The sequence below is a fragment of the Eubalaena glacialis genome, chromosome 14 (genome assembly GCF_028564815.1).
Source record: "Eubalaena glacialis isolate mEubGla1 chromosome 14, mEubGla1.1.hap2.+ XY, whole genome shotgun sequence".
NCBI classification, from domain to species: domain Eukaryota; kingdom Metazoa; phylum Chordata; class Mammalia; order Artiodactyla; family Balaenidae; genus Eubalaena; species Eubalaena glacialis.
In genome coordinates this window covers 65753277-65779767 of record NC_083729.1, presented here as the reverse complement: position 1 = coordinate 65779767, position 26491 = coordinate 65753277, and the positions used below count along the sequence as shown (strand labels likewise).

The following is a 26491-nucleotide window of genomic DNA, read 5'->3' as shown; positions in this document are numbered from 1 at the left end:
AGGCCAAACAACCAACAGGGTAGGAAAACAGCCCAACACATCAGCAGACAGTCTGCTTAAAGTCTTCCTGAGCACAGCCCTGCCACCAGAGGGACAAGACCCAGCTCCACCCACCAGCAGACAGGAACCAGGCCCTCCCACCAGGAAGCCAGCACAAGCCTCTTAGACAGCCTCATCCAATAGAAGGCAGACAGCAGAAGCAAGTAGAACTAAAACTCTGCAGCCTGCAGAAAGGAAACCACAATCACAGAAAGATAGACAAGATGATATATCACAGGAATATGTCCCAGATGAAGGAACAAGATAAAACCCCAGAAAAACAACTAAGTGAAGTGGAGATTGGCAATCTACCAGAAAAAGAGTTCAGAGTTATGATAGTAAATGTGATCCAAGACCTCAGAAAAAGAATGGAGGCATAGATTGAGAAAACACAAGAAACATTTAATGAAGACCTAGAAGAACTAAAGAACAAACAAACAGAGGTGAACAATACAATAACTGAAATGAAAAATACACTAGAAGGAATAAATAGCCGAGTGAGGAAGAAGAATAGATAAGTGAACTGGAAGACAGAATAGTAGAAATCACTGTCATGGAACAGAATAAAGAAAAAAGAATAAAATGAAGACAGTCTAAGAGACATATGGGACAACATTAAAGGCACCAACATTTGCATCATAGAGTTCCCAGGAGAAGAGACAGAGAAAGGACCTGAGAAAACATTTGAAGAGATAATAGCTGAAAATTTCCCTAACATGGGAAAGGAAACAGTCACCCAAGTCCAGGAAGCACAGAGAGTCCCACGCAGCATAAAACCAGGAGGAAAATGCCAAGACACATAGTAATCAAACTGACAAAAATTAAAGACAAAGAAAAAATATTAAAATCAAAAGGGGAAAAGCAACAAAAAACATATAAGGGAAGCCCCCATAAGGTTATCACCTGAATTCTCAGGAGGAACTCTGCAGACCAGAAGGGAATGGCATGACATATTTAAAGGGTTGAAAGGGAAAAAACCTACAACCAAGAATACTCTACCCAGCGAGGCTTTCTTTCAGATTTGAGGGAGAAATCAAAAGCTTCAGAAACAAGGAAAAGCTAAGAGAGTTCAGCACCACCAGACCAGCTTGGCAACAAATGCTAAAGGAACTTCTCTAAGCAGAATACAAGGTCACTACTAGAAACAACAAAATTATGAATGGAAAAGCTCACTGGTAAAGGCAAACATAAAGTAAAGGTAAGAAATCATCTGCACAAATATAAGATATCAAAACAAGCAATTGTGAGAAGAGGAGAGTACAAATGCAGGATATTTGAAATGAATCTGAAATTAAAAGACCAGCGACTTAAAACAATCTTGTTTACATATAGACTGCTAAATCAAATCCTCATGGTAACCACAAACAAAAAATCTACAATAGAGGCACACACAAAAAAGAAAAGTGAATCCAAATACAACACTAAAGTTAGTCATCAAATCACAAGAGAAGAGAACAAAAGAGGAAGAGAAGAAAAAAGACGTACACAAAAAAAATCCAAAACGGTTAAGAAAATGGCAACAGGAACATACATTTTGATAATTACTTTAAATGTAAATGGATTAAATGCTCCAACCAAAAGACACGGACTGGCTGAACAGATAAAAAAAACAAGACCAATATATATGCTCTCTACAAGAGACCCACTTCATCTAGGGGCACATACAGACTGAAAGTGAAGGGATGGAAAAGGAATTACATACAAATGGAAATCAAAAGAAAGCTGGGTAGCAATAATCATATTAGACAAAATAGACTTTAAAATAAAGATTATTATAAGAGACAAAGAAGGACACTACATAATGATCAAGGGATCAATCCAAGAAGAAGATATAATAAATGAAAATATACATGCACCCAACATAGGAGCATCTCAATATATAAGCCAAATACTAACAGCCATAAAGGGAGAAGTTGAGAGTAACACAATAATAGTGGGGGAATTTAACACCCCACTTTCATCAACGGACAGATGATCCAAACAGAAAATCAATAAGGAAACACAGGCCTTAAATGACACATTAGACCAGATAAACTTAATTAATATTTATAGAGCATTCAATATGAAAGCAGCAGAATACACATTCTCCTCAATGGCACATGGAACATTCTCCAGGATTGACCACATGCTGAGCCACAAAGTGAGCCTCAGTAAATTTTAAAAAATTGAAATCATATCAAGTATCTTTTCCAACCACAATGTTGGCGAGGAAATTAGAAATCAACTACAAGAAAAAAAACAGCAAAAAAAACCCCACAAACACGTGGAGGCTAAACAATATGCCACTAAACAACCAATGGATCACTGTGGGAAATCAAAGAGGAAATCGGAAAATACCTAGAGACAAATGAAATCAAAAGCATGACAATCCAAAACCTATGGACTGTGGCAAAAGCAGTTCTAAGAAGGAAGATTATAACAATACAATCTTACCTCAGGAAACAAGAAAACTCACGAATAGACAACATAAACTTACACCTAAAACAACTAGAGGAAGAACAAACAAAACCCAAAGTAGTAGAAGGAAAGAAATCATAAAGATCAGACCAGAAATAAATGATATAGAAACAAAGACAACAATAGAAAAGATCAAGTTAATACTTTGATCAAAAGCTGGAGAGACCTTCAAGATGGCGGAGGAGTAAGACATGGAGATCATGCCCACAAATACATCACAAATACATCTACATGTGGAACACCTCCTACAGAACACCTAGTGAACGTTAGCAGAAGACCTCACACTTCCCAAAAGACAAGAAACACCACACATACACGGCCGTGTGGCTGACAGGGTCTTGGTGCTCTGGCCAGGTGTCAGCCCTGTGCCTCTGAGGTGGGAGAGCCGAGTTCAGGACATTGGTCCACCAGAGACTGACTGGCTCCATGTAATATAAAACAGCAAAAGATCTCCCAGAGATATCGAGCTCAATGCTAAGACCCAGCTCCACTCAAAAACCAGCAAGCTACAGTGCTGGACAACATCTGCCAAATAACTAGAAAGACAGGAACACAACCCCACCCATTAGCAGAGAGGCTGCCTAAAATCATAATAAGGTCACAGACACCCCAAAACACACCACCAGACACGGTTCTCCCACCAGAAAGACAAGATACAGCCTCATTCACCAGAACACAGGCAATAGTCCCTTCCACCAGCAAGCCTACACAACCCACTGAAACAACCTTAGCCACTGGGGGCAGACACCAAAAACAATGGGAACTACGAGCCTATAGCCTGTGAAAAGAAGACTTCAAACACAGTAAGTTAAGCAAAATGAGAGGACAGAGAAACACACAGCAGACGAAGGAGCAAGGCAAAACCCCACCAGACTGAAAAACTGAAGAGGAAATAGGCAGTCTACCTGAAAAAGAATTCAGAGTAATGATAGTAAAGATGATCCAAAATCTTGGAAAAAGAATGAGGAAAATAGAAGAAATGATTAACAAGGACCTAGAAGAACTAAAGAGCAAACAAACAATGATGAACAACACAATAAATGAAATTTAAAATTCTCTAGAAGGAATCAATAGCAGAATAACTGAGGCAGAAGAAAGGATAAGTGACCTGGAAGATAAAAGAGTGTAAATAACTACTGCAGAGCAGAATAAAGAAAAAGAAGGGAAAGAATTGAGGACAGTCATAGAGACAACTGGGAAAACATTAAACACAGCAACATTCGAATTATAGTGGTCCCAGAAGAAGAAGAGAAAAAGAAAGGGACTGAGAAAATACTTGAAGAGATTATATATGAAAACTTCCCTAATATGGAAAAGGAAATAGTCAATCAAGAACAGGAAGCACAGAGAGTCCATTACAGGATAAATCCAAGGAGAAAAATGCCATGACACATATAAATCAAACTCTCAAAAATTAAATGCAAAGAAAAAATATTAAAACAGCAAGGGAAAAACAACAAATAACATATAAGGGAATCCCCATAAGGTTAACAGCTGATCTTTCAGCAAAAACTGCAAGCCAGAAGGGAATAGCAAGACATATTTAAAGTGATGAAAGGGAATAACCTACAACCAAGATTACTCTACCCAGCAAGGATCTCATTCAAATTTGATGCAGAAAATAAAACCTTTACAGACAAGCAAAAGTTAAGAGAATTCAGCACCACCAAACCAGCTTTACAAATGCTAAAGGAACTTCTCTAGGCAGGAAACACAAGAGAAGGAAAAGACCTGAAATAACAAATGCTAAAGGAACAAATGCTAAAGGAACTTCTCTAGGCAGGAAACACAAGAGAAGGAAAAGACCTGAAATAACAAACCCAAAACAATTCAGGAAATGGTAATAGAAATATACATATCGATAATTACCTTAAATGTAAATGGATTAGCTGTTCCCACCAAAAGACATAGACTGGCTGAATGGATACAAAAACAAGACCTGTATATATGCTGTCCACAAGAGACCCACTTCAGACCTAGGGACACATAAACACTGAAAGTGAGGGGATGGAAAAAGTTATTCCATTAAAATGGAAATCAAAGAAAGCTGGAGTAGCAATTCTCATATCAGACAAAATAGACTTCAAAATAAAGACTATTACAAGAAACAAAGAAGGACACTACAAAATGATCAAGGGATCAATCCAAGAAGAAGATATAAAAATTGTAAATATTTACACACCCAACATAGGTGAACTTCAATACCTAAGGAAAATACTAACAGCTATAAAAGGGGAAATCAACAGTAACACAACCATAGTAGGGGCTTTTAACACCCCACTTTCACCAATAGACAGATCATCAAAAATGAAAATAAATAGGGAAACAGAAGCTTTAAATGATACATTAAACAAGATGGACTAATTGATATTTATAGGACATTCCATCCAAAAACAACAGAATACACTTTCTTCTCAGGGCTCATGGAATATTCTCCATGATAGATCATATCTTGTGTCACAAATAAAGCTTTGGTAAATTTAAGAAAATTGAAATCATATCAAGTATCTTTTCCATCCACAGTGCTATGAGACTAGATATCAATTACAGGGAAAACTCTATAAAAAATACAAGCACATGAAGGCTAAACAATACACTACTTAATAACCAAGAGATCATTGAAGAAATCAAAGAGGAAAAAAAAATACCTAGAAACAAATGACAATGGAGACATGACGATGCAAAACCTATGGAATGCAGCAAAAGCTGCTCTAAGACAGAAGTTTATAGCAATACAATCTTACCTCAAGAAACAAGAAACATCTCAAATAAACAATATAAACTTACAACTAAAGCAATTAGAGAAATAAGAACAAAAAAAACCAAAGTTAGCAGAAAGAAAGAAATCATAAAGATCAGGTCAGACATAAATGAAAAAGAAATGAAGGAAACAATAACAAAGATCAATAAAACTGAAAGCTGGTTCTTTGAGAAGATAAACAAAATTGATAAACCATTAACCAGACTCATCAAGAAAAAAAGGGAGAAGACTCAAATCAATAGAATTAGAAATCAAAAAGGAGAAGTGACAACTGACACTGCAGAAATACAAAGGATCATGAGGGATTACTACAAGCAACTCTATGCCAATAAAAAGGACAACCTGGAAGAAATGGACAAATTCTTAGAAAAGTGCAACCTTCCAAGACTGAACCAGGAAGAAATAGAAAATATAAACAGACAAAACACAAGCACTGAAATTGAAACTGTGATTAAAAATCTTCCAACAAACAAAAGCCCAGGACCAGATGGCTTCGTGGGAGAATTCTCTCAAACATTTAGAGAAGAGCTAACACCTACTCTTCTCAAAATCTTCTAATATATAGCAGAGGGAGGAACACTCCCAAACTCAGTCTCTGAGGTCACCATCACCATGATAACAAAACCAGACAAAGGTGTCACAAAGAAAGAAAACTACAGGTCAATATCACTGATGAACATAGATGCAAAAATCCTCAACAAAATGCTAGCAAACAGAATCCAACAGCACATTAAAAGGATCATACACCATGATCAAGTGAGATTTATCCCAGGATTGCAAGGATTCTTGAACACACGCAGATGAATCAATGTGATAAACAATGTTAAGAAATTGAAGGAGAAAAAACATATGATCATCTCAACAGATACAGAAAAATCTTTCAACAAAGTTCAACACACTTTTATGATAAAAAACCTCCAGAAAGTAGGCATAGAGGGAACTTACCTCAACATAATAAAGGCCGTATATGACAAACCCACAGCTAACATCATTCTCAATGGTGGAAAACTGAAACCATTTCCTCTAAGATGAGGAACAAGACAGGGTTGTCCACTCTTACCACTATTATTCAACATAGTATTGGAAGTTTTAGCCACAGCAATCAGAGAAGAAAAAGAAATAAAAGGAATCCAAATCGGAAAAGAAGAAGTAAAGCTATCACTGTTTGCAGATGACATGATACTATACATAGACAATCCTAAAGATGCTACCAGAAAACTACTAGAGCTAATTAATGAATTGGGTAAAGTAGCAGGATACAAATTAATTCACAGAAATCTCCTGCATTCCTACACACTAATGAGTGAAAAATCTGAAAGAGAAATTAAGGAAACACTCCCATTTACCATTGCAACAAAAAGAATAAAATACCTAGGAATAAACCTACATAAGGAGACAAAAGACCTGTATGCAGTAAACTATAAGATACTGACGAAAGAAATTAAAGATGATACAAATAGATGGAGAAATATACCATGTAATTGGATTGGAAGAGTCAACATTGTGAAAATGACTATACAACCCATAGCAATCTACAGATTCAGTGCAATCCCTATCAAACTACCAATGGCATTTTTCACAGAACTAGAACAAAAAAATTCACAATTTGTATGGAAACACAAAAGACCCCGAATAGCAAAAGCCAACTTGAGAAAAAAAACGGAGCTGGAGCAATCAGGCTCCCAGGCTTCAGATTATACTACAAAGCAACAATAATCAGGAGAGTATGGTACTGGCACAAAACCAGAAATATAGATCAATGGAACAGGATAGAAAGCACAGAGATAAAACCATGTACATATGGTCACCTTATTTTTGATAGAGAATCCAAGAGTATACAATGGAGAAAAGACTGTCTCTTCAGTAAGTGGTGCTGGGAAAACTGGACAGCTACATGTAAAAGAATGAAATTAGAACACTCCCTAACACCATACACAAAAATAAACTCAAAATGTATTAAAGACCTAAATGTAAGGCCAGACACTATAAAACTCTTAGAGGAAAACATAGTCAGAACACTCTATGACATAAATCGCAGCAAGATGCTTTTGGACCCACTTCCTAGAGAAATGGAAATAAAAACAAAAATAAACAAATGGCACCTTGTGAAACTTAAAAGCTTTTACACAGAAAAGGAAACCATAAACAAGGTGAAAAGACAACCCTCATAATTGGAGAAAATATTTGCAAATGAAGCAACTGACAAAGGATTAATCTCCAAATTTACAAGCAGCTCATGCAGCTCAATATCAAAAAAAAAAAAAAACTACCCAGTCAAAAAATGGGCAGAAGACCTAAATAGACATTTCTCCAAAGAAGAGATATACATATTGCCAACAAACATGAAAGGATGTTCAACATCACTAATCATTAGAGAAATGCAAATCAAACTTCAATGAGGTATCACCTCACACCAGTCAGAATGGCCATCAGCAAAAAATCTACAAAAAATAAATGCTGGAGAGGGTGTGGAGAAAAGGGAACCCTCTTGCACTGTTGGTGGGAATGGAAATTGATACAGCCTGTATGGAGATCATTATGGACGTTCCTTAAGAAACTAAAAATATAACTACCATATGACCCAGCAATCTCACTGGGCATATACCCTGAGAAAACCATAATTTCAAAAGAGTCGTGTAACACAATGTTCATTGCAGCTCTATTTACATTAGCTAGGACATGGAAGCAACCTAAGTGTCCATCAACAGATGAATGGAATAAGAAGATATGGCACATATATACAATGGAATATTACTCAGCCATAAAATGAAATGAAACTGAGTTATTTGTAGTGAGGTGGATGGACCTAGAGACTGTCATACAGCGTGAAGTAAGTTAGAAGGAGTAAAATAAATACTGTATGCTAACACATATATATGGAATCTAAAAAAAACAAAAGAAAATGGTTCTGTAGAACCTAGGGGCAGGACAGGAATAAAGACGCAGATGTAGAGAATGGACTTGAGGACACGGGGAGGGGGAAGGGTTAGCTGGGACGAAGTGAGAGAGTGGCATTGACTTATTTATACTACCAAATGTAAAATAGATAGCTAGTGGGATGCAGCCGCATAGCACAGGGAGTTCAGCTTGGTGCTCTGTGACCACCTAGAGGGGTGGGATAGGGAGGGTGGGAGGAAGACACAAGGTGGAGGAGATATGGGGATATATGTATATGTATAGCCGATTCACTTTGTTATAAATCAGAATCTAACCACCATTGTAAAGCAATTGTACTCCAATAATGTTGTTTAAAAAATTAAAAGATCAAAAGCTGGTTTTTTGCAAAGATAAACAGAATTGATAAACTTTTATCCAAACTCATCAAGAAATAAAGGGAGAGGGCTCAAATCAATAAAATTAGAAATGAATAAGGAGAAGTTGCAATGGAAACCACAGAAATACAAAGGATCATAAGAGACTATTACAAGCAACTATGTGCCAATAAAATGCACAGCTTGGAAGAAATGGACAAATTCTTAGAAAGGTACAATCTCCCAAGTCTGAACCCAGAAGCAATAGAAAATATGAACAGACAAATCACAAGTACTGAAATTGAAACTGTGATTTTAAAACTCCCAAGAAACAAAATTCCAGGACCCAATGGCTTCACAGGCGAATTCTATCAAACATTTAGAGACAAGTTAACACTTATCCCTCTCAAGCTCCTCCAAAAAGTTGCAGAGGAAGGAATAATTGCAAACTCATTCTATGAGGCCGCCATCACACTGATACCAAAGCCAGACAAAGATACCACAGAAAAAGGAAATTATAGGCCAATATCACTGATGAACATAGATGTAAAAAATCCTCAAGAAAATACTAGCAATCCAAATCCACAAACATTATGATGTACTCCATGATCAAGTGAGATTTATCCCAGGGATGCAAGGATTTTTCAATATCCACAAATCAATCAGTGTGATACACCACATAACAAATTGAAGAATAAAACCCATATGATCGTCTAAATAGATGCAGAAAAACTTTTGACAAATTCAACACCCATTTATGATAAAAACCCTCCAGAAAGTAGGCATAGAGGGAACTTACCTCAACATAATAAAGGCCATATATGACAAACCTACCACTAACATCATGCTCACTGGTGAAAAGCTGAAAGCATTTCCTCTAAGATCAGGAACAAGACAAGGATGTCCACTCTCACCACTTTTATTCAACATAGTTTTGGAAGTCCTTGCCATGGCATTAAAGAAGAAAAAGAATAAAATAAATGCAAACTGGAAAGGAAGAAGTAAAACTGTCACAGTTTGCAGATGACATGATACTATACATAGAAAATCCTAAAGATGCCACCAGAAAAATACTAGAGCTCATCAATGAATTTGGTAACGTTTCAGGATACAAAATTAATACACAGAAATCTCTTGCACTTCTCTACACTAACAACAACAAAAGATCAGAAAGAGAAATTAAAGAAACAATCCAATTTACCATCGCATCAAAAAGAATAAAATACCTAGGAATATACCTACCTAAGGATACAAAGGACCTGTTCCAAAAACTGTGAGATGCTGATGAAAGTAATTGAAGGTGGCACAAACAGATGGAAAGATATACCATGTTCTGGATTGAAAGAAACAATATTGTCAAAAAGACTCTACTACCCAAGGTAATCTACAGAGTCAATGCCATCCCTATCAAATTACCAATGGCATTCTTCACAGAACTAGAACAAAGTATGTTAAAATTTGTATGGAGGCACAAAAGACACCGAATAGCCAAAGCAATCTTGAGACAAAAAACGGAGCTAGAGGAATCAGGCTCCTTGACTTTAGACAATACTATGAAACTACAGTCATCAAAACAGTATGGTACTGGCACAAAACCAGAAATATAAATCAATGGGATAGGATAGAAAGCCCAGAAGTAAACCCACAAACTTATGATCAGTTAATCTCTGACAAAGGAGGCAAGACTATACACTGGAGGAAAGACAATCTCTTCAATAAATGGTGCTGGAAAACTGGACAACTACATGGGAAAAAATGAACTTAGAACATTCTTTAACACCATACACAAAAATCAACTGAAAATGTATTAAAGACCTAAATGTACGACTGGATACTACAAAACTCTTAGAGGAAAACATAGGCAGAACACTGTTTGACATAAATCACAGCAATATCTTTTTCGATCTCTAGGATTCATTCAATCCTAGAGTAATGGAAATAAAACCAAAAATAAACAAATGGGACCTAATTAAGCTCAAAAGCTTTTGAACAGCAAAAGAAACCATAAACAACATAAAAAGACAACACACCGAATGGGATAAAGTATTTGCAAACAATGCAACTGACAGGGGATCAGTCTCCAAAATTTACAAACAGCTCATGCAACTCAATATGAAAAAAACAAACAACCCAATCAAAAAATGGGCTGAAGACCTAAACAGACATTTCTCCAAAGAAGACATACAGATGGCCAAGAGGCACATGAAAAGATGTTCAACATCGCTAAGTATTAGAGAAATGCAAATCAAAACTACAATGAGATATCACCTCACACTTGTCAGAATTACCATCATCAAAAAATCTACAAACAGTAAGTACTGGAGAGGGTGTGGAGAAAAGGGAACCCTCCTACACTGTTGGTGGGAATGTAAATTGGTACAGCCACTCTGGAGAACAATATGGAGGTTCCTTAAGGAACTAAAAATAGAGCTACCATATGATCCAGTAATCCCACTCCTTGGCATATATCCAGAGAAAAACATGGTTCAAAAGGATACATGCACCCCAATGTTCATTGTAGCACTGTTTACAATAGCCAGGACATGGAAGCAACCTAAATGTCCATCAACAGATGAATACATAAAGAAGATGTAGTATATATGCAATGGAATATTATTCAGCCATTACAAAGAATGAAATAATGCGATTTGCAGCAATATGGATGGACCTGGAGATTATCATGCTTAGTGAAGTCAGACAAGGAAAGACAAATACCATATGATATTGCTTATATGCAGAATCTTTAAAAAATGATACAAATGAACTTATTTACAAAACAGAAACAGATTCATAGAGAAGGAACTTATGGTTGCCAGAGGTGAAGTGTGGGTGGGAGGGATAGACTGGGAGTTTGGGATTGACATGTACACACTACTCTTGTATTTAAAATGGATAACCAACAAGTACCTACTGTATAGCACAGGGAACTCTGCTTAATGTTCTGTAATAATGTAAATGGGAAAAGAATTTTAAAAAAGAATAGACACATGCATATGTATAACTGAATCACTTTGCTGTACACCTGAAGCTAACAAAACATTGTTAATCAACTATGTTCCAATATAGTAAAATAAAAATTAAAAAAAAAAACACAGAGATTGATATCTGGATGTGAATGATCCAGAGCCTATTAAATGTTAACCTACCCACACCAGCTACCCCAGCTCCTTTTAAAGCTTCCATTATAGAAAGTGGGATTGCTTAAAAGCCTTCATTACAAACAGATTGGTAGATTAAAATACCAGCATCCCTACTGACATCAGGTGGTGTGTGGTTTTAACTTGTTTGCCGTTCCATTTTATTTGTTTGTTTTTAATATGGAATAAACAGCTTTGCCCATTTTTTAAAAAATGGCTGCCTTGATTGTCTATGTCTCCAGTGGGAGTCCCAGTTCCCTCTTGCCTCTCTGAGGGGCTCTCTAAGATCAGCAAGTGGGTCTGACCCAGTCTCCTTTCAAATTACTGCTTCTGCAGTGGGTCTCAGAGAGTGTGAAATTTTGCATGTACCCTTCAAGCCCAGAGTCTGTTTCCCAAAGCCCTCCAGCTCTCCCATATGCAAACCTGGTTAGCCTTCAAAGCCCAATGTTTGGGGACTCACCTTCCCAGTAAAGGATCTCTGGGATTGGAGCCCTATGTGGGGTTTGGACCGCTCACTCCTTGTGAAGAACCTCTGCAATTGTGATTATCCTCCTATTGGTTGGTCACCTCGCCAGGACTGTGGGTCTTGACTATACCATGTCTTTGCCCCCCACCCCACCTGTCTCCCTGTGGTTCCTTCTTTATACATTTAGTTGGGAAAATCTTTTTGGTTCATCTTCATGTCATTCTCACAGATAGTTGATCTGTAAATAGTTCTAATTTTGGTGTGTCCATGGGGGGAGTCGAGCTCAGGGTCTTCCTATTCTGTCATCTTGGCTGTTCCTCAAAACACTCAGGATATTATATTTGGTTTAGACCTTTACTGCATTTTACCCATAGTCCATTTCAGTCCTTAGTCATGCATACTTTTATGGTAACCCTGGCTGGAGACTCCACATTTGAGTCATATTTGAACCACATGGGTCCACCTGAATAGGACAACTTGGACAACAGTCAGCCACATCCCCTCCTTCAATTCACTCTAAATTGTCACAGGCTCTTGGTTCCATCTGTCTTTGTACCCATTTCTTATGGTCTTGTTTACTGCAATCTTGCTGTCATTTGGTACTTTTTGAAATGAGTCCACCAACAGTGTTATGAATCTACTTGGGCTTGGAGGCAAAAAAATCATGCTATTTAGAGTTGTGCATAACATAGCAGTGAGAATGTGAGAGGCTCTGCCATTACCACAATGATTTAGTAGATGACTCTGTGTCATCTATATTGGCTGCTCAAAGACCTATTTTGTTATAAGTTGTGAGATTTGTCTTAGTTGAGTAGATAGAGTTGCTGGTCAAATTATCTGGCTAAATGAGGTCCCTGAATTTTGATGATTAAAGAAATGTCCTGGAAGAAAACCCCAACTGATGAAATGTTAGTGACCTCAGGTAGAAAGACTACGTGCTCCTTATAATGGAAGGGAGGGGAGTAGGAGAAAGGATGAAGTGACCTCTTGTTCAGAGGAAGAGCCGAAGGGTGATGCCATGTAGAAAGACTGAGTTTTGTTTTGTACAGTTCCCAACATACTGGTCAATGCAGAATTTATTTGACAAATACTTATTGAGAATTTAAGGGCTTAATGTCAAGAGCTAGGAAATTCTGAAGACCTGGATCCAGTGAGATCACTCCTGCAGGATGATCCTGGATGTCTGTATGACAGAAAACACGAGCAATAATTATTCTCACATATGTTCAGACTGGGAGAAACAAAGGTATAATATGCGTGTACTTCTCCTGCTGCATGTATTTTTATTCAACAACCATTTACAGAGCCCCTGCCATGTGCCAAGAAATTTGTATATTCATTTATTAAATTAAGCTTTCATTGAGTATTTACTATATCCTAGGCACTGAGGAAGCCAAGGATACCAGCATGAATAAATCACAGCAACTACCATCCTCAAAGAATCTGTGGAGGATAAAGAGATAGCCATGCTCTCAGCTGTCACCCCTCCTGGTCATTTGAACCCAGGGAGATGCAACCCCTCAGAGGAAACTTGTACCATCACAGGAAGGAGGGAGTGGGGATAAGGGAGAGCAAGGACTGGAATTGGAGGGGAAAGTGTAGAAGAAGGATGTGGTAAGACAGATCTCCTAGCCGAGCAAAGACATTCTCTTTACCAAATGACTTAGGGCTGGTATAGGCGAAAGTTATGAGAATACTGCAGCTTGTCAGAAGATTGGAATTCTTTCTCACAATAAGATTGTTTCACTCTGTGTTTTTAAAAATGTGCAGGCTTATATTTTGCCAGACTCAAAGCACTATATGGACAGTTCTTTTTATAAAGCAAAATCATGCAGGAGGAAGACAGCACCTCAAGTTTTCATCAGAGAGGCCACATACAATTCAAATCAGAGCTCATGGCCCACCATGGGACTGAAACAACCTGAAGTGGAGAACATAATCCACATCCCACACAGCCTCCAGACAGTCTCTCTGGTAGCCTGATGATTAATGCATAAACTAGAAAGACATTTCATTGACTGCCTTCTAGTCCCATGAGCACAATGTAGTCAATAAATATTTATTGAATGTAATTTCCTGGGGCTTGCAGCACTTACTCTGTGATAACTTACAAGCGAATAAGCAAGAATTGTTCAGGGTGGTTACAAATAAGTATATAAATGTATGTTAATGGAATCCAAAATACAAATGGACAGTAAGAAAGGAAATATGCATCCTTCTGCAGACAAGTCATCCAAGTGGTACTAGATTTGGGGTAAATACGAAAGAAGTGCATTACACAAGCTCCAGAAGTAAGAATTGCAAGAGAGAGAAAGAAGAAAGGAAAAAAGGGAGGAAGGAGCTTTATAAGTGGCTCTATTTCATACAAATGAAAATATATACGTTTTTTAAAGTGAATCTTTTTTAGTCTCTCTAGCTTTATGTGTACAATACTTTCATCTGTCACTGAAATAGCTCCTACACTCGGGAAATGGCAGAGTTAACTGAACTGGGCTTCCAAATTACAATTTTTGCAATAAAAATAAAATATGGCTTTCTGCCACCCATTTGGAGCTACAACACCAATATGCTTATATGATCCCCCTTAAGCCCCAGTCACGTTAGATTCTGAGCCATGTATCACCAATTCGGGCATGAGGGTGACTGTTAGGTTAAATTTATTTAAGTCTGAACATTTATTCTGAGTTAAAAGTAAATTAAAAATTTGCATTTGAGATAATATCCAAAAGGGACAGTGTAATCACCACATTCTCCCTTGTGCATCCTCTCTAAGCTCCTGTGAAGTCTGAGAATGCACAGACACAGTGAAAGCAGGAGCCTGGGAGGTGCTGAAGCTGAGACAGGCATCTTCATGGCTGCATGTCCAGCTTTGTAGGGGAAAGATCTTCCCTCTGGGAAATGCTTCAGTAAACAATTCTACAGTTTTAATACAAACACTCAAAAGAAACTCTAGCCATGACCAACCAGGTCCAGCCCTTCAGCAAATTGGAAAGAAGACAATAGTGATTGCACAAATCCACATCCACTGGCTCTGATTGCAGGATTGCCACAACCACCCCATGACTAAAGAGGAAACAAAGGTTTCATTGCTGTCAGGCAGCAGGAAAGAGGCAGAACCAAGAGGGAAATCAAGACTTCTCAGGATTCTTTTCAGGATACCACCCCAAGTATGGAAGGTCATCAGGTCTGCAGTATACTGGACCTCCCTTGGAAGTAGCCAGACAATGCTTGATTCACTGCAGGTTGAGAGTTGTCTTTGCCCTTTCTTTTTTATATATAAATTTATTGATTATTTATTTATTTTTGGCTGCGTTGGGTCTTCATTGCTGCATGCGGGCATTCTCTAGTTGCGGCGGGTGGGGGCTACTCTTCGTTGTGGTGCGTGGGCTTCTCATTGCAGTGGCTTCTCTTGTTGCGGAGCACGGGCTCTAGGCACGTGGGCTTCAGTAGTTGTGGCATGCAGGCTCAGTATTTGTGGTTCACGGGCTCTAGAGCACAGGCTCAGTAGTTGTGATGCACAGGTTTAGTTGCCCCGTGACATGTGGCATCTTCCTGAACCAAGGCTCGAACCCGTGTCCCCTGCATTGGCAGGCAGATTCCTAAACACTGTGCCACCAGGGAATTCCCTGTATTTGCCCTTTCAATGCTCTGTAGATAGCAGTTGAGTAACAGACTTTATAGCCACCAAATCAACCAGGGAAATTTGCCCAGAGATTTATAGATTACTACTCACCTCCACCACAATATCTTTTGCAAGCCTCTTCCTAATTCTACTCTCTCCTGACTTCAAGCCTACCTACACTTAGTGTCTTTTTATTAAAGCATAATTTTATTTCCCAAATAGGTGATAACTTTTTCAGGGTCATGCTGACACTTTTGTGTGTTTGACAAAGGAGGGGCACAGTGACTTGCTGATATGTCATGACTAAAATATTCAAATAAGAGTAGAGACATGGGTATGAAATGTATAGTGTGGGAAGTCAATAATTATGTAATATCTTTTTATGGTGACAGATCATAACCAGATTTCTTATGGTGATCATTTTGAACTGCATAGAAATATCCAATCACTATGCTGTATAATAGGAACTAACATAGTGTTATACTTCAAAAACAAACAAATTCATAGAAAAAGAAGATCAGATTTGTGGTTTTCAGAGGTGGGGGTTGGGGGAGTGGGAATTGGGTAAAAGTAGCCAAAAGGTACAAACTTTTCATTATAAGACAAAAAAGTACTAGGGATGTAATGTACATGATAAATATAATTGACATTGCTGTATGTTATATATGAAAGTTGTTAAGAGAATAAATCCTAAGAGCTCTCATCACAAGGAAAAAAATTACTATCAACCCTTAGAATGTATATATATATATATATATATATATATATATATATATATATATATATATATATATATATATAAACCACTTTGGTGTACAGTAGAAACTAACACAATATTATAAAACAACAATACTTGAATAAAATAAATTTAAAAAAAGACTACCTAACCACTTTCCAAAAGAGGGAGAAGGAAAAGATTCTGGGGATTCCCTTCTGGGGAGCTATCATCAGTTCTGATTACAGATGTAAAAGCTGACCTGAGGGACTGGTGCAACGTCACGCTGGCCTCTGCCGCTGCAGGCTCCGCATCCCTACCCCTCCCTCCCCCCGGCCTGAGTGAGCCAGAGCCCTCGAATCAGCTGCTCCTTTAACCCCGTCCTGTCTGAGCGAAGACCAGACGCCCTCAGACGACCTGCACGCAGAGGCAGGACCAAATCCAAAGCTGAACCCAAGGACCTGTGTGAACAAAGAAGAGAAAGGGAAATTTCTCCCAGCAGCATCAGGAGCAGCGGATTAAAGCTCCAAAATCAACTTGATGTACCCTGCAACTGTGGAATACCTGAATAGACAACGAATCATCCCAAATTGAGGAGGTGGATTTTGGGAGCAAAGATATATTATTTTTTCCCCTTTTTCTCTTTTTCTAAGTGTGTATGTGTATGCTTCTGTGTGTGATTTTCTCTGCATAGCTTTGTCTTCACCATTTGTTCTAGGGTTCTGCCTGTCCATTTTTGTTTTTTTTTTTTTTTTACTTCTTAAATTTTTTTTCTTAAAATTTTCATTTTTTATTTTAATAACTTTTTTATTTTATTTTATTTTATTTTATCCTCTTTCTTTCTTTCTTTCAATTTTTTCTCCCTTTTATTCTGAGCCATGTGGATGAAAGGCTCTTGGTGCTCCAGACAGGAGTCAGAGCTGTGCCTCTGAGGTGGGACAGCCAACATCAGGACACTGGTCCACAAAAGACCTCCCAGCTCCACATAATATCAAATGGCGAAGATCTCCCAGAGATCTCCTTCTCAACGCCAAGACCTAGCTTCACTCAACGACCAGCAAGCTACAGTGCTGGACACCCTATGCCAAACAACTAGCAAGACAGGAACACAGCCCCATCCATTAGCAAAGAGGTTGCCTAAAATCATAATAAGGCCACAGACACCCCAAAACACACCACCAGATGTGGACCAGCCCACCAGGAAGACGAGATCCAGCCTCATCCACCAGAACACAGGCACTAGTCCCCTCCACCAGGAAGCCTACACAACTCACTGAACCAATCTTAGTCACTGGGGACAGACACAAAAAACAACGGGAATTAGGAACCAGCAGCCTGCGAAAAGGAGACCCCAAACACAGTACGTTAAGCAAAATGAGAAGACAGAAAAACACACATCAGATGAAGGAGCAAGGTAAAAACCCAACAGACCTAATAAATCAAGAGTAAATAAGCAGTCTACCTGAAAAAGAATTCAGAATAATGATAGTAAAGATGATCCAAAATCTTGGAAATAGAATAGAGAAAATAAAAGAAACGTTTAACAAGGACCTAGGAGAACTAAAGAGCAAACAAACAATGATGAACAACACAATAAATGAAATTAAAAATTCTCTAGAAGGGATCAACAGCAGAATAACTGAGGCAGAAGAACGGATAAGTGACCTGGAAGATAAAATAGTGGAAATAACTACTGCAGAGCAGAATAAAGAAAAAAGAATGAAAAGAACTGAGGACAGTCACAGAGACCTCTGGGACAACATTAAATGCACCAACATTCGAATTATAGGGGTCCCAGAAGAAGAAGGGAAAAAGAAAGGGACTGGGAAAATATTTGAAAAGATTATAGTTGAAAACTTCCTTAATATGGGAAAGGAAATATTTAATCAAGTCCAGGAAGCACAGAGAGTCCCATACAGGATAAATCCAAGGAGACACATGCCAAAACACATATTAATCAAACTATCAAAAATTAAATACAAAAAAAATATTAAAAGCAGCAAGGGAAAAACAACAAATAACACACAAGGGAATCCCCATAAGGTTAACAGCTGATCTTTCAGCAGAAACTCTGCAAGCCAGAAGGGAGTGGCAGGATATACTTAAAGGGATGAAGGAGAAAAAGCTACAACCAAGATTACTCTACCCAGCAAGGATCTCATTAAGATTTGATGGAGAAATTAAAACCTTTACAGACAAGCAAAAGCTGAGAGAGTTCAGCACCACCAAACCAGCTTTACAACAAATGCTAAAGGAACTTCTCTAGGCAAGAAACACAAAGGAAGGAAAACACCTACAATAACAAACCCAAAGCAATTAAGAAAATGGGAATAGGAACATACATATCGATAATTACCTTAAATGTAAATGGATTCAATGTTCCCACCAAAAGACACAGACTGGCTGAATGGATACAAAAACAAGACCCATATGTATGCTGTCTACAAGAAACCCACTTCAGGCCTAAGGAAACATACAGACCGAAAGTTAGGGGATGGAAAAAGATATTCCAGGCAAATGGAAATCAAAAGAAAGCTGGAATAGCAATGCTCATATCAGACAAAATAGACTTTGAAGTAAAGACTGTTACAAGAGACAAAGAAGGACACTACATAATGATCAAGGGATCGATCCAAGAAGAAGATACAACAATTGTAAATATTTATGCACCCAACATAGGAGCACCTCAATACATAAGGCAAATACTAACAACCATGAAAGGGGAAATCAACAGTAACACAATCATAGTAGGGGACTTTAACACCCCACTTTCACCAAAGGACAGATCATCTAAAATGAAAATAAATAAGGAAACACAAGCTTTAAATGATACATCAAACTAGATGGAATTAATTGATATTTATAGGACATTCCATCCAAAAACAACAGACTACACATTCTTCTCAAGTGCTCATGGAACCTTCTCCAGGATAGATCATATCTTGGGTCACAAATCAAGCCTTGGTAAATTTAAGAAAATTGAAATCGTATCAAGTATCATTTCCGACCACAATGCTATGAGACTAAGTATCAATTAAAGGAAAAGATCTGTAAAAAATACAAACACATGGAGGTTAAACAATACACTACTTAATAACGAAGTGATCACTGAAGAAATCAAAAAATACCTAGAAACAAATGACAATGGAGACACAACAATGCAAAACCTATGCGATGCTGCAAAAGCAGTTCTAAGAGGGAAGTTTATAGCAAGACAATCCTACCTTAAGAAACAGGAAACATCTCAAATAAACAACCTAACCTTGCACCTACAGTAATTAGAGAAAGAAGAAGAATAAAACCCCAAAGTTAGCAGACGGAAAGAAATCATAAAGATCAGATCAGAAATAAATGAAAAGGAAATGAAGGAAACAGTAGCAAAAATCAATGAAACTAAAAGCTGGTTCTTTCAGAAGATAAACAAAATTGATAAACCATTAGCCAGACTCATCAAGAAAAAAAGGGAAAAGACTCAAATCAATAGAGTTAGAAATGAAAAAGGAGAAGTAACAACTGACACTGCATAAATACAAAGGATCATGAGAGATTACTACAAGCAACTCTATGCCAATAAAATGGACAACCTGGAAGAAATGGACAAATTCTTGGAAATGCACAACCTTCCGAGACAGAACCAGGAAGAAACAGAAAATATGAACAGACCAGTTACAAGCACTGAAATTGAAACTGTGATTAAAAATCTTCCAACAAACAAAAGCCCAGGACCAGATGGCTTCACAGGCGAATTCTATCAAACATTTAGAGAAGAGCTAACACCTATCCTTCTCAAACTCTTCCAAAATATTGCAGAGGGAGGAACACTCCCAAACTCATTTTATGAGGCCACCATCACCCTGATACCAAAACCAGACAAAGATGTCACAAAGAAAGAAAACTACAGGCCAATATCATTGATGAACATAGATGCAAAAATCCTCAAGAAAATACTAGCACACAGAATCCAACAGCACATTAAAAGGATCATACACCATGATCAAGTGGGGTTTATTCCAGGAATGCAAGGATTCTTCAATATATGCAAATCAATCAACGTGATACACCATATTAACAAATTGAAGGAGAAAAACCATATGATCATCTCAATTGATGCAGAGAAAGCTTTTGAGAAAATTCAACACCTATTTATGAAAAAAACCCTGCAGAAAGTAGGCATAGAGGGAACTTTCCTCAACGTAATAAAGGCCATATATGACAAACCCACAGTCAACATCGTCCTCAATGGTGAAAAACTGAAACCATTTCCACTAAGATCAGGAACAAGACAAGGTTGCCCACTCTCACCACTATTATTTAACATAGTTGTGGAAGTTTTAGCCATAGCAATCAAAGAAGAAAAGGAAATAAAAGGAATCCAAATTGAAAAAGAAGAAGTAAAGATGTCACTGTTTGCAGATGACATGATACTATACATAGAGAGTCCTAAAGATGCTACCAGAAAACTACTAGAGCTAAAAATGAATTTGGTACAGTAGCAGGATACAAAATTAATGCACAGAAATCTCTGGCATTCCTACACCCTAATGATGAAAAATCTGAAAGTGAAATTAAGGAAAGACTCCCATTTACCACTGCAACAAAAAGAATAAAATATCTAGGAATAAACCTACCTATGGAGACAAAACACCTGTATGCAGAAAATTATAAGACACTGTTGAAAGAAATTAAAGATGATACAAATAGATGGAGAGATATACCATGTTCTTGGATTGGAAGAATCAACATTGTGAAAATGACTCTACTACCCAAAGCAATCTACAGATTTAATGCAGTCCCTATCAAACTACCACTGGCATTTTTCACAGAACTAGAACAAAAAATTTCACAATTTGTATGGAAACACAAAAGACCCCGAATAGCCAAAGCAATCTTCAGAACAAAAAATGGAGCTGGAGGAATCAGGCTCACTGACTTCAGACTCTACTACAAAGTTACAGTAATCAAGACAGTATGGTACTGGCACAAAAACAGAAACATAGATCAGTGGAACCGGATAGAAAGCCCAGAGATAAACCCATGCACATTTGGTCACCTTATCTTTGATGAAGGAGGCAAGAATATACAGTGGAGAAAAGACAGCCTCTTCAATAAGTGGTGCTGGGAAAACTGGACAGGTACATGTAAAAGTATGAAGTTAGAACACTCCCTTACACCATACACAAAAATAAACTCAAAATGGATTAAAGACGTAAATGTAAGGCCAGACACTATCAAACTCTTAGAGGAAAACATAGGCAGAACACTCTATGACTTAAATCACAGCAAGATCCTTTTTGACCCAACTCCTAGAGAAATGGAAATAAAAACAAAATTAAACAAATGGGACCTAATGAAACTCAAAAGCTTTTGCACAGCAAAGGAAACCATAAATAAGACCAAAAGACAATCCTCAGAATGGAAGAAAATATTTGCAAATGAAGCAACTGACAAAGGATTAATCTCCAAAATTGACAAGCAGCTTATGCAGCTCAATATCAAAAAAACAAACAATCCAATCAAAAAATGGTCAGAAAACCTAAATAGACATTTCTCCAAAGAAGATATACAGATTGCCAACAAACACATGAAAGAATGCTCAACATCTTTAATCATTAGAGAAATGCAAATCAAAACTACAATGAGATGTCATCTCACACCGGTCAGATGGGCCATCATCAAAAATCTAGAAACAACAAATGCTGGAGAGGGTGTGGAGAAAAGGGAACACTCTTGCACTGTTGGTGGGAATGTAAATTGATACAGCCACTATGGAGAACAGTATGGAGGTTCCTTAAAAAACTAAAAATAGAACTACCATACGACCCAGCAATCCCACTACTGGGCATATACCCTGAGAAAACCATAACTCAAAAAGAGTCTTGTACCCCAATGTTCATTGTAGCTCTATTTACAATAACCAGGACATGGAAGCAACCTAGGTGTCCATTGACAGATGAATGGATAATGAAGATGTGGCACATATATACAATGGAATATTACTCAGCCATAAAAAGAAACGAAATTGAGTTATTTGTAGTGAGATGGATGGACCTAGAGTCTGTCATAGAGAGTGAAGTAAGTCAGAAAGAGAAAAGCAAATACCGTATGCTAACACATATATATGGAATCTAAGAAAAAAAAATGTCATGAAGAACCTAGGGGCAAGATGGGAATAAAGACACAGACCTACTAGAGAACGGACTTGAGGATATGGGGAGGGAGAAGGGTAAGCTGTGACAAAGTGAGAGAGTGGCATGGACATATATATACTACCAAACGTAAAATAGATAGCTAGTGGGAAGCAGACGCATAGCACCGGGAGATCAGCTCGGTGCTTTGTGACCTCCTAGAGGGGTGGGATAGGGAGAGTGGGAGGGAAGGAGACGCAAGAGGGAAGACATATGGGAACATATGTATATGTATAACTGATTCACTTTGTTATAAAGCCAAAACTAACACACCTTTGTAAACAACTATACTCCAATAAAGATGTTAAAAAAAAAAAAAGCTGACCTGAGGCATCGTAATATACTTTCATATACTGAACACTGTCAATGCCATCGCTCTTACAGGCCAGAGAAGGAAAGCCTAGGTCCCTAGCAAGAAAATCTGGGAAAAGATATTCTAAAGTTTAGGGTGATAAAAGGACGATCAGGGAAGCCTTCATGTAAACTGAGCCTTCAAGCTTCTCAGACAGGGAAGATGTAACTATTCATAACATGGAGAAGGGAAGAAGTCTCTGAATGCTTCTTGCCCTTCAAGCCAGGTGCTCAGCAGGCTCACCCCAAATCCAGCAAAGCACACCCCTTTAAGCCTCTTCAATTGTCCACCTGCCATTCCGAATCTGCAGCCTCCCTAAGGCTCTGAGGTATTTATCAGATTACCACTTGAGGTCACATATCCTACTGTCATGTTTTGTGGCTGTTTATTTATATGCATTTTCTCCTTGGAGAAATTAGAAACTCGGAGTTCACAAGGAAACACAGTGTTCTGCATGGGGCAGGTGCACAGTGTGAATTTGTAGTGCACATACTGAATGAAATTGCTTTCCTTGTAACCCTGGCCCCAGTTCCAGCCTAGAGATCCTAGAGTCCAAAGACTGTAAAAAAGAATTATGTGGAGCCAGCTGACAGCTGTTCTATTTGTCTGCTCATTTCTGAAGTCTCCATTGACTATTCAGTTCCATGGAAGCTAGAAACACCTGCCTGTCAGAGAATCAAATGCATGATTCAGAGATTTTGTCAGATATTTAAACCCCGGAGGCGATATAAGATATAATTCCTATTCTGAAAAAAAAATGCATATTTTAAGGGATGGATCCATGAACTCTGCAAAAAAAAAATTGTTTTCAGTGTAGACAATATTTATTGACAGGCGTTAAGAGTGCCAAATAGTAACAAAGGGATGGGAAAAGAAGTTGGCATGGCTCCCCTTCCCCAAGTGAGGACCCTGTAACCAGGCCAGTGAGGTGGTAGTACTTGACTGCAGCCACTTTGAGTCAAGCTTCCAGGCAGGAGGGGTCCTCACAACATGGGGGAAGGGAGCAGTACCCTAGAAGGGGCATGAGCTGTGTTCCGTCCCAAGGTGCTTTGTTCCTGTCCACCACACACCTCAAAAACTCGGGGCAGGGGTGTTAGGGGACTGGGCTAAACCTATCCCTTTAAAAGGTAGATGACTTCTTCAATGCAGGAGGCAGAATTGATGTGATTATAACTGATATGAAATGCTGATTGGAATATTTGCTAATTCTAAAATCTCTGCTGAATCTCAAAGTCTATACACAAATTCAGACGTGGACACTCATTCAGATGACACCACTCAGTGCTTGATCCCAAGTAAGAGATGGAGAAATGGCTCCAGACCTAAAGTCATCATTCACTTTGCTTCCCTCTTCCTGCAGAGAGGTTTCATCTACCCTGGGCTTTGATATGCTCAAGTGTGTCTGTCTCAGGAGGTGGAGAGTCTCTTTCTCTTCATGAAGCATACTTTGTTAGCCATACACTGACTTCTAGATGTTCAAAGAATGAGTGAAGATTTCTCCAGGAGCTATTTTTTTTTGTTGGCTTTAGGCCACTGCTTTCTCATTCGTACACATTCACTTCCCTTCAAATTGTGTGGACCTGTACAGGATTGCTAGCCTTTTACATTGCCACACCAGGACTTTAAAAACTACTATTTCTAACACCATTATTCCTTAATCCAAAAAAGGTAAAAATAGGCTTTACATTGACTAAATTCACAAAGTTGTTCTTATTTTTCTTATTTCACTGTAAGCCACTGACATATACTTAGGCATCATGTCCCTAGCATAAGGACAAGGATGAAAATTTCTCTCCTGGAATGTTGCTAGATGGGTTCTAAAATATTAAAAATATATGGCTGAGTTTAGCATTTATGTCATAAAAGTCATAAAGCTTAAGGATAGAATATGAAAAAGAAAATAATTGTAAAAATCACCAGGACTCAAAGGGTTTCTGGAGAATTTTTCACTGGGCAGGAACAATGCATAATCACTAATGCAAATTATGGTGACCAAATTGGAATTTTGTCCTTTCTTCTCTGTTCCAGGTACATGGCCATCATCCACCCCCTCCAGCCCCGGCTGTCGGCCACAGCCACCAAGGTGGTCATCTGTGTCATCTGGGTCCTGGCTCTCCTCCTGGCCTTCCCCCAGGGCTACTACTCAACCACGGAGACCATGCCCAACCGAGTGGTGTGCATGATCGAATGGCCGGAGCATCCCAACAAGATTTATGAGAAAGTGTGAGTAGAGATGAATTCCAGTGCCTTCTTTGCCCTTTCTTGTTCCTTCTTTCTTTTGTTCTTTTGTTGCTTAGGACTTAATTTGTATGTTAGGATTTTATTTGTAAACATTTCTCACAACCACTCTGATGTCAGGTTGATGTGTCCATAATTATCAGGAGACTATTATGTCCCAAATACTATTCTGGACTTTGAATGAAAAGTTTTAAAATATAAGACCTGGATCCTGTTATAGCATACCATTTGGGCACACTACCGTGTCCCTCTTACCAGTGACTTTGCCCTGCCTGTGTCTGCATTTCTTTGCCTGGGAACTTTTTCCTACCCTATAGAATGCCATTTTGCCCTCTTGCACAGCATGCCAGAGGGTAAGGGAATTATCCTTCCCTCCACACTCCCAGCAGCTCTCAAAAACAACTGATGGGGGAACTTCCCTGGTGGTGCAGTGGTTAAGAATCCGCCTGCCAATGCAGGGGACAGGGGTTAGAGCCCTGGTCCGGGAAGGTCTCACATGCCGTGGAGCAACTAAGCCAGTGCACCACAACTACTGAGCCTGTGCTCTAAAGCCTGCGAGCCACAACTATTGAAGCCCACACGCCTACAGCCCGTGCTCTGCAACAAGTGATGCCACCGCAATGAGAAGCCCGCGCACCGCAGTGAAGAGCAGCCTGCGCTCACCGCAACTAGAGAGAGCCTGCACACAGCAACAAAGACACAACTCAACCAAAACAAACAAACAAACAAACTGATGGGAGTTGGCATATGAACACCCCAGCTCCCTCCCCTTTCAGGTGGGAGGTCTCTGAGGTGTGTGTGTTTTACTGTGTTCAGGGTTTCCTCTTGGGATTAAGCTCCAGTGACCCTGGTAGCAGCTGGCTCAATGACACACCCTTTGTTAGCCCCACTCCCTACTGGTGTTTCTTTCTCCTTCCAAATAAGTCATTTGCACTTGAATCTTTATCTCAGGTTGTGTCTCTGGGGAAAACTAAACCAAAACACCTACTTTCTAGGATTTTGCAGCTGGAAAAATACTTATACCTGTGAAATGCATGGGAAGGCAAGGCCAGAACATTGAGACCTTATGAGTTACAGGTCCCCCACAGGACAGGCCTGCTTCTCTTCCAGCGGCCTGACCGATCACATTTAGGGTTTTTTAAAGCTATCTTGGCACATTTTCCAAGATTTCTTATCTTAGAGGCAACATTATAATGGCTTATTCTTTGTTTTGTTCTATTCAAGTGAGCAGCAATGTGACATTTATATTATCATCAGTTTTCTGGATT

General features: G+C 38.6%; 1 protein-coding gene across 1 annotated transcript in view; it reads left to right on the top strand.

Annotated features, from left to right (window-relative positions):
• Positions 1-26491, top strand: part of TACR1 (tachykinin receptor 1) — a 310975-nt gene that overhangs the window by 165496 nt on the left and 118988 nt on the right. The window contains exon 2 of the mRNA XM_061210526.1: positions 25014-25208. Coding sequence (XP_061066509.1) covers positions 25014-25208 — 195 coding nt within the window. The remainder of the gene's footprint in view (positions 1-25013; positions 25209-26491) is intronic.